General features: G+C 39.8%; 1 protein-coding gene across 1 annotated transcript; it reads right to left on the reverse strand.

Moving 5' to 3' along the window:
* Positions 1-9,380: 9,380 nt before the first annotated feature.
* Positions 9,381-15,783, reverse strand: LOC148641919 (uncharacterized). Its single transcript, XM_088617437.1, has 5 exons — positions 15,718-15,783; positions 13,526-13,605; positions 12,106-12,958; positions 10,502-10,682; positions 9,381-10,062 (listed from the first exon to the last, which is right to left on the reverse strand). The coding sequence occupies exons 2-5, from the start codon at positions 13,566-13,568 to the stop codon at positions 9,859-9,861; spliced, it is 1,281 nt and encodes a 426-aa protein (XP_088473563.1). The 5' UTR covers positions 13,569-13,605; positions 15,718-15,783; the 3' UTR covers positions 9,381-9,858.
* Positions 15,784-17,267: the final 1,484 nt, after the last annotated feature.

The following is a 17,267-nucleotide window of genomic DNA, read 5'->3' on the forward strand; positions in this document are numbered from 1 at the left end:
TTATAGAAGCAAGAATGCACTCATAATCTTAGCAATAGCAAGTGACCTGGAAGACCACAGTAGTGGATGAGTGAAGAATACTTTCAATTGTGAAGAAAAGCCCCTTTTCGACTGTTGAACAGGTTGGCAACACTCCAGGATGAAGGTATACTGTAGGTGTGTTTAAGACTACCATAAAGAAAAGAATACACCAGCATAATGGCAGAGAGTTCACTACATGATGCAAACCGCTGGTAGGAAAGGCCAGGTTATGGTTTGCTTAAAAAGCACATAAAAAGCCTCTAGTGTTCTGGGACAAAGCTTTATGGACAGATGAGACAAAGATTAACCTGTACCAGAGTGATGGAAAGAAAAAAGTGGGGAGAAAAAATGGAACTGCTCATGATAAAACATACCACCTCATCTGTGGAACATGGTGGAGGTAGTTTCATAGTTTGGGCATATTTGGATGCCAGTGGATCTGGCTCACTTGTCTTTATTAATGTGACTGCAGATGGCAGCAGCAGGATGAATACTGAAGTGTACAGAAGCAGCTAATCTGCTCAGATCCAATCAAATGTTTCAAAACTCATTGCAGCAGGACAATCTCTCTCATCCTAGCGTTAATCCCGCATCAGCAGGGTCCGCTTGTCGGCACACCCGTCTCCATTTGGTGGTTTGAACCAAATCTTTGAACTGACGTTGCCAGTAAATGCCACCCAGAATACTCCAACTGGCGTGTCGCTCCGCCTGCCGTCAGTGGGGGGGAGGAGAACAAAGTAATGTAGCCAATTCATAGAGGAGGATTATTAGGAGGCATGGAAAATCTGGCCAGGACACTGGGGTTACACCCCTTCTCTTTTCAAGAAACACCCTGGGATTTTTAATGGCCACAGAGAGTCAGGACCTCGGTTTTACATCTCACCAGAAAGACGGCGCTTGTTTACAGCATAGTGTCCCTGTCACTATACTGGGGCATTAGGACCCACATGGCCTCACTAACACCTCTACCAGCAGAAACCTTAGTTTTTCCCAGGAGGTCTCCCATCCAGGTATTGACCAGAATCACACCTGCTTAGCTTCAGTAGGCTGCCAGTTGTGAGTTGCAGGGTGACATGGCTGCTGGCTCTCATTACAGCAGGACAACGACCCCAAGCATACTGCTAAAGCATACATGGAGTTGTTCAGGCCAAAAAGTGGAATGTTATTGACTGGCTAAGTCAATCATCCAACCTGAATCCCATTGAGCATGCATGTCACTTACTGGAGACAAGACTGAAAGGAAAAAGCCCCCAAACAATCAGGAATGAAAATGGCGGAATTACAGGCCTGGCAGAGCATCACAAGGAAAGATACCAAACGTCTGGTGATCTGTATGAGTCACAGATTTCAGGCAGTCATCAATTTCCAATTACTTTTGGTCCATGAAATGGGGGGAAATGTGTATAAAAAGAGCTGTGATTCCTATATAGTTCACCCAATACATATGTAAATACCCTCATGCACTCATAATCGTAAAAAATTTAAGCTGACATTCTGCACTTTAAACTCGTTGCCATTGTTTCATTGTTTCATTTTAAATCCAATGTGCTGGTGTACAGAGCCAAAACAACTAAAATTGTCACTGTCCAAATAATGTATTTACGGACTGCACTATAAGCGTTTGGAGAGTAATCCAGTTGAATATGGCATGCTGCAATGTTTTCGCCAGAGGTTTAAGGGAGATCTCTGAGAAGCCAGACATGAGAAACACTTCTTTAGAAGATTGCTGGTCAATCCAGGGCCTGGTTTCATTACACTAGATCAGTTTTGTCCAGATCTTGAGTTATACAATGATTGCTCTTGCAGAGGAAGGTTGTATGCCCTTCACTTTGCTGATACAAAGAGACGACCGAAGCATGAGGAAGTTCTTGGCCAAACATCCTCATTTTAGCTGTTCTGGCTGTGATTTCACTTTCTCAGCCAATTCACACGATGCAGCTTCCCATAAATTTACAGTATAAATATTGTCCTCCAATGGGACCTGATAAATTCCTGTTATTAAATTCCTTTACAACTCCATGAATCAAAAACAGAAATGGGGTTATTACATTGGATTTATTCCAAACTATACTACTGCATGGAGGGCCATGTTTCTGGAACCTCTTGAAACTTTTTACTCCTTAAAACCATGATTCCTGCTGGAAAGGACCTGGAGAAACATCAGTTTCAGAATTGGCTGTGTAAAAACTGAAACTGCTCTCTCAGAGCAGAGAATCCATATTTTAAAAAATCAGCACCCACATGCCTGAACAACTACCGTCCAATTGCACTCACCCCCATCATAATGAAGTGCTTTGAAAATCTGCTTATTCCACACATTAAAGCCAGCATTCCAAAAACACTTAATCCTCTCCAGTTTGCATATCGCACAAACCGCTCCACGGAGGATGCAATCTCTATAGCTTTACACACCACACTTACCCACCTGGATAAAAGGAACACCCATACAAGAATGCTGTTCATTGACTTTAGCTCAGGATTTAACACCATCATACCCATAAAACTTTCTACCAAACTCAGGACTCTAGGTTTAGATACTACCCTCTGTAGCAGGATCCTAGACTTCCTCACCAGAAGACCCCAGACTGTCAGGATTGGCAACCTCACCTCCAACACGCTCACCCTGAACACCGGTGCCCCTGAAGGCTACAGTATGTGCTCAGCCCACTGCTTTACTCCCTGTTCACCCACAACTACTGCCAAGTTCAGCACAAACAACATCATCAAGTATGCTGACGATACCACAGTCGTGGGCCTGATCACTGACAACCATGAGACTGCCTACAGGGAGGAGATAAGACATCTATGTGCCAGACCAACAACCTATGTCTCAAAATCAGCAAAGCCAAAGGGCTGATCTTACACTTCAGGAGATAAGGAAAAGTCCACTCCCCCATCTACATCAAAGGGTCTGCGGTGGAGATGGTGAATAACTTCAAATTCCTAGGTGTTCACATCTCTAGGGACCTCACATGGGCACTCAACACCTCCAGTCTCATCAAGAAGGCACAACAGCGGCTGTACTTCCTGAGAAGGCTGAAGAAAATACGCCTGCATCCACAGATCCTCACCAACTTCTACAGATGTACGGTGGAGAGCATACTGACCAGCTGCATCACAGTCTGGTATGGCAGCTGCACCGCATCTGGCAGAAGGATCCAGACGCTCCAGTCACACACAACTAGACTCCAAAATAGCTTCTTCCCCAGAGCCTTCAAACTGGTGACTCCCCCACTCCCTCCCATCATACTATGATCTCTCCTAACTTCTTCCTGTACCCACAATGACTGTACTCCAACACCACTACATACACGACAACTGAATGTAAGCCGAAATTGTACTTAAAACTGTACTAGATGTAATATTTATTAATCACCATATTATTTTTGTACTGTTCCACGAATTACTTTTGCACTGTATTTGTCCTGTTGTATTCCTTTCTCTGTTTGCTTATTTGCAGAGTTTGATTACACTTTCATTTAGTTACACTGTTATTGTGTTACAGTCTATTGTCCTGTCTTCTGTTCTATTTATATACTGCACCTGAGTGACTAATGAGAAACACTTTTCACTATACTATGCAGCCGCATAAGTATAATGTCAAACAAAGCTGAATTGAATTGAATTCCATGTTTTTTAACATTGTACCCCCATCTGTCAGCAGATGTGCAGTACTATGTAGCAACATAATTAAAGTCAAGGGGAGTTAATCTTCAAAACTGGGGCTGTTTGTTTGGGTTTATCTAGAATTATTCACCCGTCTCTAAAAATTCAAAACATAGACATAGTCAGTTTGGAGGGACCTCTGTGTTCTCTCATGTCATACTTTGCCTGTGGTTGAGTTACAGCCTGTGAGGTCCTATTGTCAAGCCAATAGATAGTCTTAGAACCTCATGCATCACTTTCTAATTTTAGGCTAATAGTACTAATTTTCATACTGTATTACAGTAATCCATGAGAGTTGGAATCCTTTGCAGATTACACTACAGTCAAAAGTTAAATTACAGTGGTTTTTGCTGGTAATTTTGCTTTTATACCAACCTCACCCCACCATAACAGGAGTCTAATAAGTTACAGCTGGAAATGGTAAACTAGACAAGGCAGGAGTCAGACATGTGCTGTACTGTGACACAGGACAGTGTGAGCAGGCAGCACAGTGTGTATTAAACAGGGGAAAGCAGCCAAAACAATTTCCAGGATGTAATCCAAAAAACAGTTGTAATTTTTTTTAGTTAATTAAATTTATCCTCAATCCTAAAATTAGGATGTATAAAAAAGGATGTTCATTATTTCACCCATGTACTGCACAGTGATCCTTTAATTGGTTAGTAATGCTTTAATTTGAATCATACTGTATATTAAACAGTTCATACAATTTTTTTTAATTAAGACACTCTGATTAAACCTACAGGCAAAGCTCCTTTTGACAGAATAGTCACAATTTGCACATAAAGAACACACACAAGTGCTTTCACAGGCCCAATGGTGGTATTCCCCTGATCCTGCAGTCCTGTGTGTCAAAGAAACTAGGGCGAGTGGAGAGAAGTTCAAGAAAAATTATAGGACATTTCTCTATAGGTTTTCAGAAATGTGAAAACTGATCTGAAGTTGCGTGAGAATGTAATATAAGGTTCTTAATTAGAAACTCTGGTGGTGCTGATAGTAATCCTGGTATCCGACCTGAAATATAACCATGGAACTGTTTATCACAAGGGACACTTTATGCAAAGCTGATTCATTTGGTGGTGCTTTTGGAATAGATGCATCTATTTAACACCCTCCATTTATTGCTTTTAACATGAGCCTATAATACTTTACTGCTGGAGATGGTAAAGCAGTGCTAGATAAGGCAGGAGTCAGACATGTGCTGTACTGTGGCACAGGACAGTGTGAGCAGGCAGCACAGTGTGTGTGTGAAACAGCGGAAAGCAGCCAAAACACTGTTCAGGCTGCAATTCAACCATGGACAAAAATATATCATGAGAAAACAGAGAAGAGTTACTCCCTCTGCCTAAGTTTGCCTAAGTTTTGATTCTTTAGACACGGGACAATAATTCTAGATAAACCCGGACAGTTACAATTCTGAAGATCAACTCCTCTTGACTTCAGTGTTGCTACATGGCACAGTTTGAAATGCTCAGTTTACGAATGTGAGCTGTATATAAATATATACGTGTGGACAAGTCAGTGCGCGGACTGTGTACTGAGAGTCTCATTCCACATCACAGGTCTCCACAAACCCGGTGAGCCAGTGATTATGAGACAGGATTGCAGTCCGTAGCGCCCTTGAGCTTGTGATTCTGTACTGCATATATTGTTAAATTGAGCTTTACTGTGTGTTTTTTCCAAATTTACAAAATACTAAATGTTTAATAGAAGTCCCGAATTACATTGCTAACAAATTAAAGGGGCGCTTTGTAATACGTGTGTATGTAATGATATTTTTTTAATATTACCCAATAAATATATAACCCACAGATAGATCATTTTTCTAAGTTTGAAGTACAGATGAATCTTCCCCTTGACACCGTTATTCTGATACATCACACAGACGGATTTTGTCAGAAGCAGCTGTTAAACTAGTGCGGGTTCAGGAAGCAGCAAACGCAGGGCGATCACTGGGGTAAAAAAGCGTTGAGGCTTTAAATGCAGAACAAAATGATCAGAATTAGTCATACGTACTGTAGGGAAGATCTTAAAACACAACAGTGAGGTGAAGGCAGTTAGAGTGCAAGCAAGTGTACCGAAACAGTACACAGTGAATTCCTTCCTAATTTACAAGTCCTGTTACTGTTAAAGGGGTGTGTACAGTTATAAAATCCATTTTCCGAGATTTTCATTTGCAACAACTTTTCAAAATGTTTGTCTTTCACTTGGGGTTGTGTGTAACAATATCGAAATGAACGTGAAATACATTCTGATTGAATGTGTCTTGTTTGCAATTTCGCAAAATGTTTTAAGTTGGAAACGGTGTTTAGACTTTCTATAAGCATATAGAGTTTCTATAAACTGGGCAGTACAACAGCGAGCAATTACCTGCAGTTTGAAATGATGTGTACCATATGTGTTGTTTATGTCCATGTAAAATGATGCATGTATTTTGCCAAATGTCTATTTTAAAAACCACTACAGGTAGTGGCTTGACTCCTTTTTCTAATGTTGGAATAACACAACAAAACTTAACTAAATAAAAAGAATGGGACATTGTGCAATTTGTGGGGTGGTATAATGAACATTGTTTCTTACATATCCTACTGAAATACGAAACTGCAAGCTGTTTTATGCACTCCGGGACATTAACTTTGTAATGAAATACTATGGCAAAGCAAAGAGTCAGGGAAGCATCAAAATTGATATGACATGGAAGGTGAAAATGTACTGAACTAACTTCAAGCCATCTCATTTTATAGGAACAATTTTTTAAACTTGAATCTGAATACAAAATGTATGTTACACAGCCATCTTGGTCTACATTATAATAAGTGTAAAGTGACTTATTAGATACAATGCTTGTATGCATAAAAATCTCAGGAGGGGGACCTTTGTAAAATTCACCACTTTTTACCACATCTTAGAGGCTGCCTCCTGGATGGAAGAAGAGGGAGTGAAACTGATCCTATTCTCCTTTGCCAACTTTGCCAACTCATTTTAGTCATCAGCCAGTCTTCATCCAGATTCACTGGAGGAGACCCTGCATAGGACTTGTTTAGCATGATAATAGAAGCTTTCGTTGTAGTCAACTGGGCCAGTCCTGAGCTCTCCACACCAAACAGCAAAACACCTATGAATACATTCAACAATGAAAGATCAATGGGTTGCATCACAGAAATGCTTTCTATTATTTAGATCACAGTTAAGGAAGTGATCAGACAACCTACAGTAAATGGCTATACATCCATTATAACAAGTTTTCTAGTGTGTGTAACGGACACGGACTGGAATCCGTGTCAGATCTTGTAGAAGACCCTATGCGATGCGGTAAGAGCTGGAGAAAACAGGAGGCGTGGTAAAAAGGCGTGGTAAAAAGGAACACACAGGGGTTTAATAGTGCACAAAATAATAGTGACAGTCCGTGAGACAGTGTACGGGGAAGACAAAACGGCATCCAAATCCAAACGGGTCCAAGGGCAGGTCAAAGCACAGTCCGAGAGTCCATCAACATCAACAAGGAATCCATCCTGGGACGCGACAAAGTTAAAATCCCCGGGAGGGGGGAGCACACGGACAAACGAAACATGGAGGTCCAAGGGTGACGGGGCGAGATCCTCCAGACCCCGGGCTCAGGAAACGGGAGGTGTCGGGGATGAGGCCTATGCCCTCAGGAGACGGACGTAGGGTTTCCTGGTGCTAGGCGAGCCTCGCGACATCTTACCCTAATGATGAGCCCCGAGGACTGGAGGAGCTGGTCTTTAAATAATAACACTAAAAGGGTACACCTGGAGAGCTAAATGACACGAACAATAATGAGAGCAGTGGAGCGCCCTCTAGGGAGGGATGTCGGGCGTGACAGTGTGGCCTGCTATGAAGAGGAAAATGACATCCTCTCACAATCCGGTCCATCACCAATAGATTGGTTAGCAAGAGGCTGTGGCAAAATAAAATTAGACCACAAGGTTACCCATATATACAACCAGGAAACATTCATACCCTTGAACCATGAAAGCCACCCATTGGCAGCACTGAAATAAAGCAGGGAGGAATTTAAGCAACACAGTTCACAAAGGACTGAGAGGGAGTTGCCCTCTCTCTCATGAGATAGTATATCTAGATTATAGTGCACAACCAAGCAATGTGGTTAAAAATGAAGCACTTCTGAGTAAGCATGAAGTTTTGCCTTCTCTTTCATGGAGAGAAAGCATATCACTGTATCAGGCTTAGAGGAGTGGCATGCATAGTTTGTGCCCTCTCCATGCCCCTGATCCAATGTACCAAAGAAGGAAACCCCAGAGGCATTTGTTCAATAAAATAGTAGATCTTCCTGTAGAGGACAGGGTCTAAGTTCTTCAGTGGTTTCTAATAATGTGGAAACCATAAATTCATCGTAGGAACAGAGGAAAAAGAAAAACTGGCAGATACAGAGAGAAGAGGAAAGTAGGAGCAGAGAGAAGAGAAGAGAATGAGAAGACAGAGAGGAAGACAGAAGACTAAAGCTCCCTGTTCTAATCAGATTTTACGACTAGATTCAAGTTCAGTATTTGAACTTTGTTAAGAGAATTTGCCATTCTACTGCTTTAAGGAAACTCGGTTTTCCTATATAGAGAATCCCTGGGTTACAAACACTATCTACTGGTTAGTGAATGGATTTTACAGAAAAGGGAGGTTCCCGTTCATTTCATAGCATCCTGGTTTCTAAGAGATTGTGATGGCCATCATCCCTCCTCTATAGGGCGCTCCTACCTTTTTCAATGTGTTGCCAGTTTTATTTGTCCCAGCTGTGTCTTATCCTGTTTTCCCTACTTAAGCCCGGCGTCTCCATAGTTCAGGGCTCAGCTTTGGAAGACGGATGCCTCGATGCCCGCCTACCACCGGGCATAGGAGTGGCTGAGAGCACAGGCTTCACCACGGTGTCCTGACCTTCTGAACCTGGGGCTCGGAGGGCCTTGTCCTGTCAATGTTTTAACTATCTGTATTCCTCGTTCCCTGTTCCCTGTGTCTGTCTTGGATGGATCTCCCGGCACCTGGACCTTGGATTGCGCCCTGATTTCCCCTACTTAACTTCCTTTCGGACTCGTGCGCCTGCACTCCCCCCTGCACCAGATCACTGCCGTTACCACCCCCTGTGTTTCCACCCGCCCTGATCCTGCTGTGTCCTACCTGATGTCCTACTCCTGTCACTTCTGGATTATACCATCTCGTATAGAGCCTTTAACTACGCATTTCATGGGAGAAACGGCTCCCATGACAGAGATTTAACTATTAAGTCGAGTAATGAAAGTTAAGATAACTTTGCCAACTTGGCTCAGGGTTAACCTCCTGACATAGAAGGAGGAGGCTAGAGTCCTTCTGGGAGGCCATGCAGAGAGAACACTGACCAAGGGCTAGCTGCAGAGGTGGAGATGGGGTGGAAGAGGGATGCGAAAGACAAATGTAAGGGACAGAGGGAGATAATGTACATTATGATGGTTGAGTGAGAAAGTGATGTCCTGATTAATTACAAATTACAGACAGCTGAGCTTTCATCATAAACTCCTTTAAAAAAGTTGAATTCACGTTTAAGCCTTCAAGAACCAGGGCTTGGTTTATTAAATGCCAATCTTTAGAAAGAGGTAACCCAGAAAACTAACTGCACTCAGGCTCTGCAGGACCAGAATTGGACACTGGTAGTCAACAAGACAAAAGAGGGACAAGCAGAAAACATACACCCTTCAAATATTTTATTGACGCACTTATCATTTTACATTATTTAGTATTACAAAAATACTAAATATGTTCCAGGCACCAAAATGATTATTGAAATGAAATTTAATATTATCATAATTTAATGAAATTATTTCATAATCATTTTTTAATTATTACAAAAATTAAGGAAAAAACCCAAGTACCGTATAGTGAAGATGATTAAATGCAATAGCTCTAAACAATCCAACACAAATGGCTTGGCATACAATTAGTTCTAATTATCATATCAAATTGTAGTTTAAAAGAGAAATTTATTCAAACAAATTCCTTGATCGAGAGAAATTAAGCAAATTAGTAAACTTATGCTGTTGAAGGAAATACCCCTTTTACTAGATAACAGCAAAAGCTAAATAGCTTTGAATGTTAAATTACTGGCATTTTCCTATATAAATGCTCTGTAAGGTAAAGTATCTGCATGCATGTAACTACTAAACTGTTTTAGTTAACAATAGGCTCTTCCTTTATTGCCACTTTCGAAACTGAAGCTCCGGTCCATGTCCCAGTGATAGTGGTCTGGTGTCCAAAGACAGTGAGCACCTTCGCTGTGTAAGGAACATCAATAATCCCCTTCTGGACTACAGCCTTGAATCTCACAGCCTCCCCAGGGGGCACTGTAGCATTCAGGCTGGATGTATTAACAATCTGCAATGAAAGAAGCAAAAGCCATTGGCTGGGGTCTCTGCTTTCAGAAAACAGTGGACAAATACAGCATTCAAAACCAGTAAGCTAAAGCAGTTCACTGGTTATGGCAATAAAAAAAACAAAGGAAGAGGTAAAGGTTTATTCCACACTGAAAGGGAAAGAAAAGAGACCGTGTTTCATCTGTAGAGCCTTTTTCAGATGTGCTTGAACTTAATAAAAAAACAAGGCAATTTAAGGAGTTAAGTTGTAGTTAAAATATGCATAACAACAGTGTTCTAGTATCACAGTCACCATGTTAGTCAAGTGCCCTGTTTTCTACTTCCATTCCTCATATACAAAACAGTGATGTCTTGCTCAATTTCTTTGAGTAACAGCCCAGGGGGCTTAAAGGCACCATTCATCTTCAATAGCTTAATCCAGTATTGGGAACATACTGTACCTGTTTCCTTTCTGTCTCTGTAAAACTCCAGTTGTGAGTAGTACTGGCATTAATAGAGACTGTGGTTTCATTTGCAGCCAACAATGGGATTCCAGCTTTAAAGGTTGTTGATGCTCCAACTTCCACAGTAAATCCATGAGAATGGGTGAAAGAGCTTTCCAGGGTAACAGTTTCAGAAAACCTGAAAAAAATCACATTTTATTTTACAACTTCTTGTTTCAAAGCTGCAGACTGTATCAACCTGGCTGCACCACACTGGGAGAAGGAGAAATTGTGTAAGTACTCGCCTGACATACCAGCCGGGTGAATGTCATGAACTTCAGAGATAGTGAAGATGGCAAGAGAGGGTTTTCTCATGTTGTTACTGCTTGCTCAAATTGTGGCTGACTAAAGGCTACCCAAACCTGCTGACACTCTCCAGGTGTGGAACCTCCCAGACACAGACAGCTGATGGTGCATCTGCAATTTCCCTCACGGGATCAATAAACTATCTATCTATCTAAGTAAAGCCATTGACCATGAGAAGAACATGCAAAATCCTCACGGAGGAGGACTGGGCTAGAGTCAAACTCAGGATTCAACAGTTTCGAAGTAGTTTCTTTGCAGGTTTTTGGCTGTTCTTTTGCAATGTTAGTAATATTTGTATCTTCTGCTGGTGTTCCTTCATCTTTCCTGTCACACATTCTAATTCTCCTCAAGCCCGAAAATGCCCACATGACATCATCATTAAATTCAGCATATATAGAGTGGACAGGAAGGTAAGTTGGTAGTTTTTCAAATGTATTGCAGTACATTGATGATGATGATGATGATGAAGATAATAATTACAAGTAACAAGGACTCCCCTCCACTACCATCAATGAGTAGCTCTGCCAGAGTGCACCAATACACTCATCACACAGCAGCTCTCAATGGGGAGGAGAACAGAGAGTTGAAGCCAATTCATAGATGGAGATTACTGGGAGACCATGATTGTTAAATTCCAATCTGAAATTTGTCCAGGACACCATGGTAACACCCCTACACTTTTTGAGAATCACCCTGTTATTTGTAATGACCACAGAGAGTCAGGGCATCGGTTTTATGTCTCATCCGTCTCACATTATAATGTCCCCGTCACTATACTGGGGCATTAGGACCCACCCAGACTGCAGGGTGGGCACCCCCCACTGGTCCCACTAACACCTCTTCCTGCAGCATTCTTAGCTCTCTCTGGAGGTCTCCCATACAGGCTCACACCTGCCAGTTGTGTTGCAGTGTGGTGATTCTTCTTAACCACTTCTATAACATTTTTAAAATTGTTTAAAGTCAAATTGAGAGTCAAGTGATTTACTGACAGGTTATAGTTGAACATATATGTAGAAATGAATCTAAAGGTAGATTTTTCATTTAATAATATCTCAAAATAAATTTTCAGACATCATTCAATTCAAATTTTGTTACCCTTAAACATCTTTGTGTTAAACTTGCCAAATGATTACCAGCAGTCCTACAATTTAAGTTTTAGATCTATTGGCAGTGTATTTTGTGTGTATTTTTTGTAAGTATTGTGTATTTTGTGATATACAGAAAAATGAAAATACAACTTAGAATGCAGCACTTACTGGAAAGTTGCAGTGTAAGGAACAGAGCCGGTAGAGTTGTCACAGTCATGTTGCCCAACTATCAGAGGCTCTTTTGAAAGAATCTTTGCATCTTTAACAGAAAAATCCAAACTTAAAATTTGACTTATGGTTTTATCTTGCGTGAGGGCGAGGATTGGGAATTGATTGTAGCCAGATCCAAGATTCTGTGCTCTTCCAATCCAGTTATCACTGGCAATCCTGGGTGGTGGGGCAGTGTAGATCTTCCCTCCATTCTTGGAGACACACCACAGATTGCCATCAGGAGAGAAGGCCATGAAATGGGTAAGTTCTGTCCAGCCTCCAGTTCCAATAATCTCACTGTTTTTATTCCAGATGTAGTTCATATCATTCGGAGGGCTTCCTTTAAGCAGATTCCCTTCTGTGGTCACAGTGTACAGGATACCCGCAGGGTCAAAGAACAGAGAAGGGAAGCACCATCCTCCAGTTCCTATCTTCGTAGCAACCCTGTACATCCAGGACACGTACTCATTCTCAGGAGGGGGACCCCTGTACAGTTCACCACTCTTCATGACAACATAGAGTGTGCCGTTTGGATGGAAGAAGAGGGAATGAACTTGATCCCACCCAGACCTTCCTATACACCGAGCTTTCTGCTTCAGCCAGTTCTCATCTGGATTCGCTGGAGGAGACCCAGAATACAGCTGTGCATTACAGACTGCAAACATTGTTCCTTGAGGGCTGAAGGCGACGTGAGAGATGCCTTGCAGATTTCCCACATATTTCGAATACTCACTGAAGTTGTCATTGTAATTATTTGGGGGCAGTCCAATCTTGATACGCCCTGATCTTTCCATGGCAAACAGCACCATACCTTTCCAAAAAAAAATAACTTTTATAATCAAATAGTGAACAAAATAACCAATTTCACTATCTTCAAATATCCTAAACTTTAAAAGACTATTATATAATAGTAATACATTGAATATAAAATCTAACTAATGAAAACAGAGCAATAAGAAAAAAGGACAGAGTGTAATGGTTTATTAGGATTTGGTGTCCTCCTAAAGTGGGAAAATAATTAATCAAACATTCAGTGAGAAACTTGAAATTGTTTTACATACAGTATTTATTATTCTAAGTGAACTGTTTAGAATCTAAATATTATCTGGCTGTAGAGCTCTTTCATGTGTTTTCTTTTACATGACATGTTAAAGAATTCTGGAACTTTGAAACCTTCAATCTTGACATTATAGAGTAATTCGTGTAGATCAGATTCAAAATTAATTTCTGAGTCATTGATATCGGAGTCTCAGCCTTTGAGCTCACTGTCATGGGAGTTGATGGTGCCCTGAGTGCCCATTTTATCCCTTCAGACAGCTCCTGTAGATTTGCAAATACAGTTTATCTGTGAAACAATGTCAGTTCTCTACATACTCACACATATTGTCTGCTGCTCCTGAAGTCTTAACCTGGTCAGACATGGTCTCTTTCTGAAGATGAGGTCAACTTTCTGTATGTCTGCAAAACAGAATTCCATACACAAAATAACATTATTTTTCACATAACTTACAAGTAGGTACTTACTACTTAGAAGTTTCCTAATATTCTAATAAGGCATGTTACATCTACAGTACCACAAATATACAGTATGCCAAACTACCAACTACATTCTGTGTTAATTTTTATTCTGATACATCAAGCGGGTTGTGTCAGAGGCAATTAATAATGAATTTCTTAATTTTTGTTTGTTATGCTAGTGTGGATTGAAGCTATATTTGTAGGAAGAAATGAGCAAAATTAATCATATATAGATAAGTTCTTAAGACAGCAGTGAGGTGAAGACAAGTACACTGTGAGAAACTATACATAAACAATACACAGTTCACTCCTTCCTAATTTACAACTGCTATAGTATTACCAAGGGGTGTATCCAGTTATAAAAAAATCTTTTCTAGATTTTCAATTATAATTACTTTTCTGTTTGAGCATTTACATTGCACTTGGAGGTTGTAACTTACAATATGTAAATGAACATTAAATACATTTTAATTAAATGTGTCTTGATTTCAAGCTATTAGGTCACAAAATGTCTTAGTTTGGAAACATTGTGTAACTGTATGTAAAATTCCTATTAGCACTGTATGTGTTGTGTACTGTATGTCCATATAATGTGACTTGATTATCAAACATGGCTTTGCCTGTATGTTTTTTCCAGATATCTATTTTAATAACCACAAAAGACAATGTTCAGAATCCAACATTTTTTAGATTTTCACATAATCTGTTGCAGGACTACATTACTCTCTGGAATTGCCAGGTGGCACAGTGAATCTATCTTAATGTGGCTTTTGCACAAATCCTATTTTAATCATAACAAGTAAATGTTTATTAACCCATTAGTGCTTTCCTGCACTAATCATACTGTACAGTAACACTAACTGACATTTTTCATTTTTTAATTAAATGCAGTAACAGAAATATTCGTAATGAAATATAAATTAATAGTAATTAGAGAACGGACAATTTATTGTTAGAATTGTACATAGTGGCTTTATATACTATTTGAAACAATAAGAAAATATATCTTATTTAAAACAAAAAAGAGGTTTTAAGTGATTTGAATGACTTTCAAAGAATGACTTACAGTACAGTATGTCACTCTAATTGGATGAGCTAAATTAAAAGCTACTAATGTTACTTTTTCCATTTTCTACAAAAGGTTCAATGAAGCTACAAGCTTTTCATTATCCATTACAGCAATAACGACACCAAGTGTTCATGGAAAACATTATAACTTTATATCATTTTATAATGATAATAAACATTAGGTAGTTCAAACGAGCATGCCAGAACGTTTCCAAAATAAGCATAGCAAATGGCTAAGTTAAAGACTCTGATGCAGAAAACGTTTATGAAAAAGATGGAATACTGCTTAAAGTTTTATAAAGCAATTAATAATTAAATATACAGTATATTATCCGCCCATCCATTTTCTAACTGTCACGGAATCTGGGGTATAGCTGTGGAGAGAGACCGGTGAGAAGGGAGGACCCTATGTGTAGCGGCAGGAACAGAGCAAATAAGGGGGTTTGCTCCGGGCTCAAGGTATCGGGCGAAGTCGGAACGAGACATAAGACCTCAGGTAGTGGACTTGGGGCGACCTTGTGATGCAAGCCTCTCTACAACCAATCCCAATACCGAGCGAGGAGGAAAGGGAGACCCGGAAATATATAGCCGCAGACAACAAGTCAAACCAGAAGAACAAGTAAAGCACAGAGAAACAAGGAACAGGACAGATACATGTACAGTTATGTGATTATTATTTAGTCAAGCAAGATGCAGTAGGACCATACATAGGATTGGTAACAGTAATGTACAATGCTTGCCCTTGGGAATATTATGGTGTACAGCAGTATCAGACATTTACTAAAGTAAATGTACTGTGGGATAGTAATGATTCCCAGAAACATTGCCATGGTATTTTCTTGATATTCTTATGATATAGTATAGTAAAACATTCTGAAGGCAAATCACAACACTTACGGTGGTTATACAATTGTAAATTGGAGAAAATACTGTAAAACACTGTAATGATGACCTGTAACACATCAGCTATGAAATGAAACTTACCTTGGTTACACTCTGAAGAAAACAGCTTTTGAATCACACTTGGTCCAGCAGGTACTGTATGAGTATCAAGGTAATGATTTCTTCAGTGCTTCCTCTCTGGCTGTAAATGCCTGTCCTCAGCTTCATATTTATACATACAGTATAAAACTAAAAACACCTTAAAACGTTTTGGATTGGATATTATCCTTCAACACTCCCCTTTCACATGCAGATATCAGTTTTTTCTTGAAAACACATCAAAGACACATTTGCAGACAGAACAAGTTCTGTAAGTACAGTATATCGAAACTGTTTGCATTTTTTAATATTCCTGCTTTTATGTAACTGAAATTCATTTGTTTCCCCAAAATTTGATTTCCAAATTAAAACAGAAGTATTTCTTGAACTGCAGCAAAGATTGCGAAATGACTTATGTGACTGCAGTTTCAGTCCAGTGTCTTCATAAAAGACACAGTGTGGCGAAACAACATGTTCAAAATGTTTTTAATATGTAACATAAGAAATTGAATAAAAACTAAACCAAATCATACCCAACATGAATGACAAATGTATTATCTTAAGACAAATGCAAACAGTAAATTCCTCCCTTAATTTAAACATATCCATTAATACTATTTGTCAATGAGTTCACAAGGAAACATATGTATGATACAGAGTCTAATTTAATAGAACTATTTCTTTTGTCACAATCAGGAACTATAATTCAAAATGGTAGGGTCCCTTTGTAATTAAAGGGTTAAGTGTATAATCCATACATCTGTTTTCTAACTTTTTGTACAATACTATTTATATAATATTCAATTTAGAAGATTAATTTATATAATAATCAGTTTATTTGTTTTGAACATTTCCCTTCATTTGAGTACAGCAGGATTTTTGTGATGACATACAGTACTTGGTTTCCCAATGAGGCTGTTGGTGCTTGGTACAGAGGACATATGGGGGAAGGGCCATTATATCAATTATCAAGATCTTTTCTCCAGAATATTTTTGAATGGCAATCCCAATGGGGCTGATAATAGTAAATGGGAAAAGGAAGTGAATCAAAGAGGCATGCCATGACCTTGTCAACTTCAACACTAGGTACAGCGTCTATGGTCTTGCTGTTGGAGGTCACAGATTGCAAATATTACAGCTGAAAGGCCATAAAGTAAACAGTGAGTTGATCTGGAGCCAGGGAGATGGAGTAATTCAGAGGCTAGTTTGGGAATCTCAATCAGAGTGGAGAGATAAACCAACTGACATTTGGATGGACGAGACTCAGAATGAGTAGGAAAAGGGTACACAGCACGTGTTGGCTTCACCGCAGAAGCTACAGATATGAAGGAAGTGGAAAGCAGAAGATGAAATGATTTGAAAATGACCATGAAGATCTCTAGAGTGGCTTGGTTTGAAGAAGACTAGGTGCTTGGGTATAATGGAGGTATATCACGTGGGTGTAACTGTAGGGTTTGTGCGGTGGTGGTTAAACACTCTGCCTGTACGGACGGGAACTGCATGGAGACAGATATTCCTGTAAAGGTTTATTGCTGAACAATAACATTTACACC

The sequence above is a fragment of the Lepisosteus platostomus genome, chromosome 23 (assembly GCF_059453375.1).
Source record: "Lepisosteus platostomus isolate fLepPlt1 chromosome 23, fLepPlt1.hap1, whole genome shotgun sequence".
Classification (NCBI taxonomy): Eukaryota; Metazoa; Chordata; class Actinopteri; order Semionotiformes; family Lepisosteidae; genus Lepisosteus; species Lepisosteus platostomus.

What these genes read in the sequence shown, in the direction of transcription:
- LOC148641919 (XM_088617437.1), bottom strand. Translation starts at nt 13,568, where the DNA reads ATGTCTGACCAGGTTAAGACTTCAGGAGCAGCAGACAATATGT. An exon ending in AGGAGCAGCAGACAATATGT is followed by an intron (nt 12,959 to 13,525) that starts GTGAGTATGTAG and finishes TTTTTTGGAAAG; the next exon opens with GTATGGTGCTGTTTGCCATG. An exon ending in CAGAGACAGAAAGGAAACAG is followed by an intron (nt 10,063 to 10,501) that starts GTACAGTATGTT and finishes CTTTCATTGCAG; the next exon opens with ATTGTTAATACATCCAGCCT.